The 10,817-nt window shown below is 43.5% G+C and overlaps 1 protein-coding gene across 1 annotated transcript in view; it reads left to right on the top strand.

The window, feature by feature from the left end:
* The first annotated feature begins 223 nt into the window (after positions 1 to 223).
* The window catches only part of CEP128 (centrosomal protein 128), a 249,572-nt gene continuing 238,978 nt past the window's right edge, over positions 224 to 10,817 (top strand). Inside the window, exons 1-3 of the mRNA XM_019518700.1 lie at positions 224 to 370; positions 5,725 to 5,886; positions 8,777 to 8,863. Of these exons, the coding sequence (XP_019374245.1) occupies positions 5,740 to 5,886; positions 8,777 to 8,863 (234 nt within the window). The 5' untranslated portion in view covers positions 224 to 370; positions 5,725 to 5,739. The remainder of the gene's footprint in view (positions 371 to 5,724; positions 5,887 to 8,776; positions 8,864 to 10,817) is intronic.

The raw sequence follows: 10,817 nt of genomic DNA on the forward strand, positions 1-10,817 counted from the left end.
GGGGCACTAGCAAGACCAGGACACGCGCCCTTTCCTCCAGCTTGCCTGGTCCTTTAAGGAAGGGCGTGGCTTAGAGCGGGAGCTTCCGCCTTGCAGGGCTTCGGGCGCGTCGCAGGCCGGTCGTCACGGGGAGGCGCAAGGCCTCCTGGGAGGTGTAGTCCGTGGGCTCCTGTCGTCGGGCGCTCTCGGGGCTGGCGGACTACACGTCCCATGGGGCCGAGCGCCGCGCAGCCTGGCGCCCGGGACGCCGCGCTCTGCCTTTGGTAGGGCGGCTAGTTCAAGTTGCCATAGCGGCGGGGCGGGGCGCGGTGCGGTGCGCCGGGCGGTTGATCGGTCGGTTGAAGTCGCGGGCTGGGTTAGCCGCGCCGAGGTGAGGACGGGGCGACTCCTTTCCCTGCAACGCTGCATCGGCTTCTCCCCCTCCCCTCCCCTCCGGCTGACGTCATCCTTTAGCGCCCCCCCGGGGGCTTCAGGTGTGGGCGTGGGCGTTGCGCGTGTAGTTGTGCGCAAGGGGTGTGGGATACGAATGGCTGGGGCGAGGGTGTGGATGTGTGTGCGCGTGCGTGGGGGCTGGGGTGTGTATCGAGGTAGGGCTTGGTTGCAGGGATGGAAGCAGGAGTGTGTGCGGGGCAGGGGGTGCGCTTTGCAGGTGTGTGTGTAGTTGTGTGTAGGGGTGGGGCGGTAGGAGTGGTTGTGGGATAGGGTGGGGGTGTGTGCTTGTGTGTGCAGGGGCAGGGGGTGCGCTTTGGGGGTGCCTATACGTGGTGCTGGGGTTGTGTGGTGGTAGGGGTAGGGCGGTGCAGGGTGTGTGTGCAGGGATATGGGGTGTGTTGTGCAGGTGTGTGTCTATGGGAGTGGGTGTGCATATGCAGTGGCAGGGGGTGCACTTTGGGGAAATGGGTGTGTCCATGTCGTGTGTGAGCTTCTTTGAGAAGAGGCCTCACAAACGAGACACCCAGACCCAAAACTTCCTCCTTCAGTTCTGACCATTGATTTGGCTTCCTGCTGTGTTGGCTCTGGCACAGGGGTAGTTCTCTTCAGCTGCTGCCGCCCTTCATGCTGGCACCTTCTGCTCCTGGGTGGGCTGCAGTGACAGTGAGGACTGCTTTTCATTAGATCTCGTTTTAAGGTCGATTTCCCAGGAAATTGCAGCCAGTGCCATTTTTCGCAGCAATCTTGGAGATCGATGTTTTTTGTGCTTTCTGCAAAAATCTTGAAACTGTGATTTAAGTAGGACCCTCTGCACAGCATCTTTAAGCTTCACTGTCCCCTTTGTAACTTAATTTTATTCTGGTTAACATTATAGTTACTAATTGCAACTATTTTTCACTTCTTGACACAGCTAAAAAAGATACAGTAACGGAGAAGCAGCTGTCAAACTGCTGAAATTAGGAGCATTGAAACCAACTAACTTCATTTATTCTCAAGACTTCTCTCACTTTTAAGATTTCTAATAGGGGGGCATAAACTGATTATTGGATGCCTTGAAAATGCTAATCAGTAGTGGGGCTACTAATATGGCAACACTGATGGTTTTACGTATACTTACATTGTTTGCGTAAGTGTGTACTCTAAATGCATAGCATAGCTTCAGGATTGAAATATGCACTTAGGTGGAGTACTGTATAGTAACGAAGGGACTGATTTCCTTATTTTCAGCACTGTTAATTGAAAAATCTGCTTCCTTTTAGGCTATTTTTGCTTTTGTCGTTTCCCCTGCTACTTTCTATTTCTGCTTTCTGTATTGTTTTTTTTCTGCTAGAGCTCCCAATTTCCATTTCCACTTCATTTCTGTCATTCTTCTTCCCCTTTCCCACTCTTGTTATAATGACCATCTGTGGGATAGCTAATATTGACTGAAGAGCCATTGTTAGACATTAAGTTCACGTTTCAATGAGCAGGACAGCTCACAATCATTAGACGTCCGCAAATGTCTACTGCTACCTATAGATGCAGGTAGACATAATTATGTAGGTTTACGTTCACTTTATATTAGGAACTGACTTTACATCTCAGCCTACTTTGAGCCAAAACCACCCTAACCTCAGTCATCGAGCTCTAGTATGCTGGTGAGGCTGTAGTGCGTGCTCACTGGGAAGCAGACTTTCAGGCAGTTGCTGACATCTTTACCAAGGCATACAAAAAATGAGATTGATGCTCCTCCATCAACAGGCTCTTAATGAGCAGTCCCCAGCTCCAAAAACTCAGATTCATGGTATGACTCTGGAGAAGATTGAGTATCTCCCGTACCTTGGAAGCCGCCTCTCACAGAAGGTTGACATTGATGAAGAAATCTAGCATTGCCTTAAGAGTGCTAGTGCAGCCTTCAGATGCCTGAGAAAACAGGTGTTTGAAGATCACATCAGATCTGAAACCATGCTCATGGTCTATCAAGCAGTCGTGATCTCCACCTTACTATGTGGAGCTGAGATGTGGACAATGTCTAGGAGATAACATAAGTCACTGGAGAAGTACCATAGACACTGCCTGTGGAAGATTCTTTGAATCCAGCAGGTAGACAGACACACCAACAGTGGTGTCCTCTCACAAGCAAACAACACGAGCATTAAGATGATGATCATCCAACATCAGCTGCAGTGGGCCAGCCACATCATCCAGATGTTTGACTCCAGACTCCCAAAGCAAGTCTTTTTTTCCCAGCTCAATCAAGGCATCTGATCTAGAGGAGTGCAGAGAAAGCACTTTGAGGATATCCTTAAGCCCAACTTGAAAAACTGCTACATAGATATTGACATTGGGAGATGATTGCCCAGGACTGCCTCATGGAGGAAGAGCCTGCTGCAAGGATCTCAGTACTTTGAAACCTTACGACCAGAACAGGAGATGGGGGGCGGGGGGGGGGAAATGGGAGTTGCAGAAACTGCGTTGCAGACTGGACCAAAAACCCAGAGCCTTCCATGTGCTTGAGTTGCAGCACAGCCCGTCAATACTGGATTGGTCTCGTCAGCCATCTCTGGACCCACAGAAAAGATGGTCATGGAAGACAATCATTCTCAACTGCAAGGGACTGCTGATGATGATAGGAGTGCTTTATTTGGAACCTAGAGCAAGGGTTCCCAATCTGGGGCACAGGTACCACCAGTGATGTGTACCACTGACAGGTTGTCTGCGTATGAACAGATTTATTAAAATTATATGACAGAAATTTGCTGGTGGTACTTAAGGTTATATCATTTTAAATTTGGTGGTACTTAACCTGTCAGAGCTTGGGAACTGCTGACCTAGAGGGATTTAAATTTGCATCTTTTTTTTAATGGAAGCTGATGTTCTGGACAACTGATACATTGTGTAGGCCTTGTAAGATGTGTTTGAATTGATAGTTCAGGTTTGTACTTAAGTTCTCAAGTTTTGAATTGTACTTGCTAATAAAACAAGAACATAATACATACTTATTTTAATTTAACTAAATAACTATGGAGAGAACACTATAGAGGCATCTCTTTCAGAAAGCACGTGCATTTTGGAAGCACTGTTTAATTCTTAGCAAACTGAGTCGAGATCTGTGTTAAAACCCTGATTTTTGCACCAGATTTGTTCTTTATCCAGTTTTGCTTTTGTCTTAGTTTTTGTACATGTAAAATAGGAATAGTGATTCATTACTTCATTAATAAACATCATCCTTGTTACGAAGCTTCTGTACAAATGGAAAATATCATTAGTGGTTTAAAATTAAAATCCTTCGTCTGAAAAACTTACCATGAAATTAAATGGAGGAAAAGGTACTCTTCTGTGAGGAGAGGCTTTGAAAAATTAAGATATTTTTATTAGTGCATTTATAATTATGGCTTTTATTTCAAACTTTGTAATATTTAGTTTAGTTTTGTTCTCAGTTCAAAAGGTAGATTTACAACTACTAAGAATTACACAATACAACAACATAGCAACTTTTTTATAGTCTACAGAACTGCTAGATTTTGCGTGGAAGTTGTGAAAAGACACATTTCCTGCTTGCAAGAACATAATCTAAATTTAAGATATGACAAACAATAGTGGAAGATGAAATGTAGAACAACAAGTAGCATTACAGTATATGGTTATTTATTTTAAGCCAATGCATATTTTGATAGCTGAATAAAAGAAATTGTGAATATCCACACAAACATTTACATAATTCATTCACAACTCTTTTCCATATTCATTTGAATTACCAGGTGAAAACATGATGGAGGGATTTAGTTTTTGTTTTTAGGTACTCTTCTAATAAAAACAAGAAAGGGCCCACGCAGGATTTGTTCCCATTGCGTTGAGCACTGTAAAAACAAAGATGTAAATCTTTCCTGTTTGAAAAAGTATTAAAGCTAAATGGACAAGGCAGACACAGGCTATGTGAAGGGATGTGACTTGCAAGCAGAGCAAACAGTGTGATGGCAACAAATGTCATGTTGTCTCATGGCTTTATTTTCAATTTATGAATCTATTTAATTAAAAACCTTTACGATCTTGGCCCACTACGCTACCACACTTTTCTTTGCAATATAAAATGTTAGTGTAGTAGGCCAGAATAGTAAAGATGCTATATACATACAAAGAAACATGGAAGTGGGGGTGGAGGGGTTGGGATGAGATGCTTATTGAAAATCTGGACAAAGAGGTCATCAAGGCAGAGGCAAAGCAGGCAATCCTATAGCTTGAGTATAATCAGTTTTAAAATGTGGATGCCCAACAGTGAAATTTTAGCAAGAAGATTAGAAATCTGTGGTGATTACTAGATATGAGGAGATGTGTGTATCTGAGAGTACATTCGGTCAATTGGTAAAATATTTTTGAAACCCTGAAAAAAAAACACATTAAACTACTTTTCCCAGTAGTAATTAAAGTCTAAAACATCTTGCTTGCAAAGTGGAAAGCAGGCACAGAAAGGTTGTGATGGCTAGAAAGGAACATAGATAGTCTGAATCCTAGGACCCTGCTTAATTAGTAGAAATAAATACATCTCTAAACAGTAATTGCGAAATACATGTTTGTACCTCATGTATGCTTTCAAAAGAATCTATTTAAAGGCAGTTTTGTCTGAGTAATTCTGCTTTCTTTATTTCTTGTTGCTGCCCCTTCTTAAACTAAAAGTTAGCTCCATTAACAGTATTTCTTAAGCGTTTGTCTGTCTGTCTCACCTGAACTTCTTATCCCTTTTCCATAGTGTTACCACTGGTTGATGTGCTGATAACTATGCTTTTAGAAGTGGGAATATGACTTTAATCTGGAGCAAATTAATTTGGGGAAAAAAACAGCTCCTTGATTTTTCTGCAATATTTTTCTATTGTATTAAAAGAAATTTTATATCTAAAAAGAGAGAAAATATAGGCAAAATTTCTATTTCAAAATGAGGCACAAGTTGTTTCTTTAAAGGTATTGTTTCCTTCTTTAGTAGAAAAATGAGTAAGTTTTTTCATAAAGAGAACTCCATTACTTTTTATTCTCAGTTCCTATTTTGTAATTTACGTTAGTTGTTTGATACTCCCAGGATCATCAGCAAGTGGTAATACTAATAATTGGATTTTATTCTTTTCTTCCCATTTAATACTGCAGCCAAATGCCCCATTTCATTAGAGTGCTTAATAATAGCCTTTGCACAAAAAAAAAGTGTATGTGTATATGTATATATGAGTGGTTATACATTTGTTACGTAAATAGGAAAAAAATAAGACAACTCTGAGTGGTAGCATTCTGAATTTTGAAGGCTTGTCCTTATTTTCTTCTTCTCAGGATTTCAAGACGTCAATGGCAGAATCATCCAGCGATTCAGATAGCTTTCGTCGGCATCGAGTTGGAAGCCGGGGCCCAGTAAGGGCGACACATATCAGAGCTCGAAACCATGGCACCGAAGAAGTTACTGAGAAGATTCATACTTTAGCAAGCACTTTACAGGTTATTAGAAAGTGGCTAAGTGCTTTGCAAATTGGTTATTTACTGTCCGAATAAAATGCTCTAACATTCCCTATTGACAAGATTTTAAAATGGTTTTTATTAAATGATCTTTATTCAAATGATTTTAAAAATGATCTTAACATTTTAAATTGTAGGGCATTATAAGCTAATAATTGTTCTTAGCTTAGGATGGTTATCTCTGAGAATTTCTGTAGCTTACAAGATACATCTGTGCAAGGATACCCCACTTCGGTGGTGCCCAACCAGTCTAGCCACATGAGCTGGATAAGTCACACAGGACCAGTTTGTGAGTGGATTGGGCTGGTGTGTCGGGTTGGTTTGCAGTCTGATTGTGCTTGTGGATTAATCCTACATGCCGATTCGGGCCTTGAACACCCCATGAATTGACTTCACGTACCACATCTGGCTGCAGATTGACCCTGACCCTGTGTACTAGCCCACAAAGATCCCCAGAGATGTAGTAGGCCAGCACCATGCCCAGAGTAGCCTCAGTGCACTGGGTAGTGCCAGCTGCTGTTGTGCCCAAGGTGGTAGCATAACTAGCTACTGCTGGGGCAGCAGTTGTTTTTGCCATTGTTTTGCCAAAAGCTGAGCCTGGGGCTGTTGCCTTGGTAATAGATACCCCAAGCCAAATCAGGCCCTCAACTATTGCTGGTAATGCCTGTAAAGAAGAGAATCCAAATTGTATCTCCTGAGGTATAACTCAAGAAGATTGTTTTCTTTCTTTTAACTTGCAAGTAGAGCAGATTTGCATGGGGATAACTAAAATAAAAATAGAACGCTACAGTATCACAGGCTTACAACGCAAGTCTAAAATTCCAATTTTAACCAGGGCTTGATTTTAGGTGTGACTATTTTGTCATTACACTTCTGATACTTGAGTGAACACCCTCATTTTTCACCTTTCCTCCCAATCATAATCCCCTCTTATAGGCTTATGATGCCGTGGCAACATGTTGGGGGTGCTGGTACACCCCCTCACAGCAGCATTCCTCGGTTAGGGAGTGGGCAGGTGGGGTAGGCAAGAGCACTGGCACCTCCCCCTGAGAGCTCTTGGCGCCCCCACTCCCCAGCCAGCAAAGTGCTGCTGGCCCTTCTGGGCACATCCCTGGCCTTCCCAGGCATGCCGCTGGTGTTTCTGGGCAGTGTTCCCTCTTAGAGCCAGCTTAGAGGGAATGCTGCTTCTCGGTTGGCATGTGTGACCAGCCAAGGGGGCCCCCCCCGGTCGATGTGATCAGCCATGGGGGAACACTTCCCACCCCCTGGTCGCTGACTGGCCGCTGGTGGGGCAAGTGCCCTCCCTGACTCAGGAGGCAGTAGTTGCTCATGTTATGATGTGATCCAGTTTGCTTTTAACCTAACCTTTTATTTGTAGTGTTTTTTGTTACAAAGCGCAAAACTTTGCAAATATTAATTTAGAGTCTAAGACTGTCATTTCACACAAGGAAACAGATATTGTAAGGATAAGGATGTAGGTGGTCTTGCCTAGTAGTTAGGCCACCAGGGAATGGCCGTAGACAGGAGATGGAATCCAAGGTACCCAAACCAAAAGGGAATTCTAGGAGCAGAGTCTGAGTTGCAAGCCGAGTCAGGGTATGGGAGTCAGGGACCGAGTTACCAAAGCTGAAGGGAATTTCCAAAAGCTAGAGTCCGAAGCAGAGCAAAGCAGGGTCTGAAGTCATTGATTAAGAAACTAAAGACTACAGGATCTAGGGAGTCTTGCCACAGTAGACCTGACAGAACTGTTGGCTGGCTTCCAACAGTTGCCACTGGTGGACTTAAATGGGGAGACTGCTATCCGTAGCAGCTAATCAAGTGCCTGTAACAGTGGTCAGTTGATTCATTAACTGGGGTAGTGCAGTCAGCTAGAGCATTGGGTAGGCTTGACCAATTAGGTCATTAATCCTAGCTGAGCTGCTTGGTATATTATGACATATATTGTTTATGCTACCCACATGGGGAAAAGAATCCAGATCCCTTGTCTGTAGTCTTATACTATAAGTACAAAATCTCACTTCCTTTTTTTCTAAAAGTTTATGTAACCTTTGAGAGAGGTTTATATACCAAATCTCAAACATTTCAAGTATTTGGGATTTGTTACCTATTGCTCCAAGGTCTTTCCTTCTTGTTTGATGAATTTGCAACTATTTTTTTTTCTTCAGTTTACCCATGTGTGAAATAGAGATAAGTTATTATCTCAAAGAGATTACTTTATGGCTAGGCTAAATGAATAACTTAAGATCCTTGGATGAACGATTTTCATACAGCATGGCCAAAACTTTCAAACTTGGTTGTTTGGACCTAGACGTTTACTGTAAATCAGTGTTGTTCAACTCATCCGTTCTGCGGAATTTGTCAGCATCCATGTTAGTTGCTGCCACTACCAAACCTACAATAGCACCGCTCCTGCTGCTGCCAGATTTCTAGCCTTGTGTCCTGCCCTGCAGCTAGATAACGTGGCTCTATGCTCTTGGAAACCTGGCAGTAGGATGAGCAGCAGTAGTGATAATCACAGCTCTGAGAACCATGGCAGTAATTAACACTGGCAGCACTCTCCACACTGCCAAATTTTTGTGGACTCATTGTGGGGCCATGTGAACCAGGTAATATGGCTCTGCAAGTCATGTCTTGGTCACCCCTGCTGTAAATTATTTTTTAGAGGTACTGAGTACCCCTATCTCTCTCTGGCTTTTATGGGAGTTGTGGGTACTCAGACACTCTTCAGAAATCAGACCTGTTATTTTTGTACCTAAAAATAAGATAAAGTTAATAAAGTGATGCGTTCATTTGTTTTTAAAGAAGATTTCTGGTTTAACATTCTGTTTTTTCCTCACCTTCTCCCCCAACCTTTCTCCTATTTTTTCTTAAGGATACCAACAGAAACCTGAGGCATGTTGACCAGATGCTAGGACAGTACAGAGAATATAACAGGGAACAGACCGAAGCCATAGCAACTGTGAGCAACTTTCAATGTAACCTAATTTCTTAACCCTCTTCCATCTTTTAATATTAATTTGCTAGTTGAAAATGGGTAGTAATTGGCAAATATAAGAGCAAGGGAAGGGGGAAAAGACAGATGAGCAGAGATACAAAGGCATGGGTATTCAGATAATATACTTTCAGTGGTTTACTGTACTATGTACCATCTATTGAAAGCTTCAGTTTCTGAAAGCATTAGTTTCTGTATTACGTGTCATCTATTGAAAGCTTTAGTTTCTCTTTAGAATTTGGAATCTGTTTTAATAAAAATCTTGAGCTGGGATAAACGCATGGAAAAGGTAAGCGTTAAAGCAAAACAAGGCTTGGGTGGAATTCTATCCTTTTACAATAAGATGGGCAGAAGGGCCATACTAGCAGCACTATATAGGTCTATAGACCTAAGGTACCAGTCCATCTTATTATATGGAGCAGAACTGTGGGATGCTGACCCTATGGTTCATTCAAGAACTGAAAAGATTTCTAATTACTTTTAAGGTGACTGGTCTTCCTATTGTAGAATTTGATAGAGATGTGATCTGAAACGGAGCTGCTTGATGTGAATACTTCAAATCAATTAAGAACTCTAAATTATTAGATAAAAATTTAGAATTTGTACTAGGGATGTGAAAGATTAAATGATTAATTGTTTAATAGATAAGTGCAGTGAAAACTAGTTAGCTTACTGGTTATCCTTTAGCTTGGGGCAGGTGCAATCTGGCAGCCTCTAGGTCAGGGTCAGGCAATTATAATAGGCGGAGGGCTGGTTACTGAGTTTTGGTAAGCCATCGAGGGCCACATGACAGGCAGCCAGGGGCAGATAAATATTACTTTTCTAAATGTTGTGGGGGCCTCGCAGACCAGATAGAATGGGCTGGCGTGCTGCATTTTGCCCACCCCTGCTCTAGGTGCCCCAGCAGGAAGGAGAATGACTAATTAATTAAGCAATTAGCTGGTCCTTTACAGGTGATCCATCCCTCCCAGTGCAGGGCTTCACCTGGGCTGTGTTGTCTAGTTGTGCTTGCCTTCTCTCCCCTTCCCCTACTCCAAGGGCCCAGTAGCAGCTCTCAGCAGGAGATGTTCCAAGTTGCTGTGTTATCAGTTAATTGTTTGACTCCATATAATTGGAGAAAGCTAAATGAATGTTTTCTTAAACAATATTTACATCCCTAGTTTGTACCCCCTATCAAATGACCTAAGAGAGGAGTTGGCAACATCCATCACCTCCCCCTTGCCCCCAGCCATCCCCTGTGCAGCTCCTCTTTGGCTAGAAACTGTCTTCACAATGCACCGAGGGAGTGGGGTGGAGGCTCTGGGAGAAGCTGCAGCAGCATGGGTTTAAATTAATAGATTCATACATGTTAGGGTTGGAAGGGACCTCAGTAGATCATTGAGTCCGACTCCCTGCCCTGGGCAGGAAAGAGTGCTGGAGTCAGATGACCCCAGCCAGGTACTTGTCCAGTCTCCTCTTGAAGACCCCGTTCAGGTGTGTGGCTCTGGCAGGGGCACTACTTTGTGTGCTTGCATTGTGCTGTGTCCTATGTGTAGCCCAACTGCCAGTAGCCATGGTGCCAGGACTGTGCAACTGCACTGCCCAGAGGAAGCTGGGTGTGGGGGGTGGATGCAAGGGAGGGAGCAGAGGAGGCTGTGCACTCTACAGCCCACCCCTGGCTGTGGCAGAGTGGATCGGCTTGGGGAACAGCCCTCCCTCAGACTTGGTGGCATTTGGCAGGCCAGACAGGATCAATTGGTGGGCTGTATATGGACAGGATATGTTCTTGCAAGAATAATGAGATATATGACTCAATCACTATTTGTGATCTTGTTCATCCTTTGAAAAAATAAGAGGAAAGTGGATCTTTCCATTAGTGGAAAACTTTAAGTGCTGGGCTGTTTGTGTGTGTGTGTGTGTGTGTGTGTGTGTGTGTGTGTGT

This window comes from Gavialis gangeticus, unplaced genomic scaffold, assembly GCF_001723915.1.
Source record: "Gavialis gangeticus isolate Ggan-Ray unplaced genomic scaffold, GavGan_comp1, whole genome shotgun sequence".
NCBI lineage: Eukaryota > Metazoa > Chordata > Crocodylia > Gavialidae > Gavialis > Gavialis gangeticus.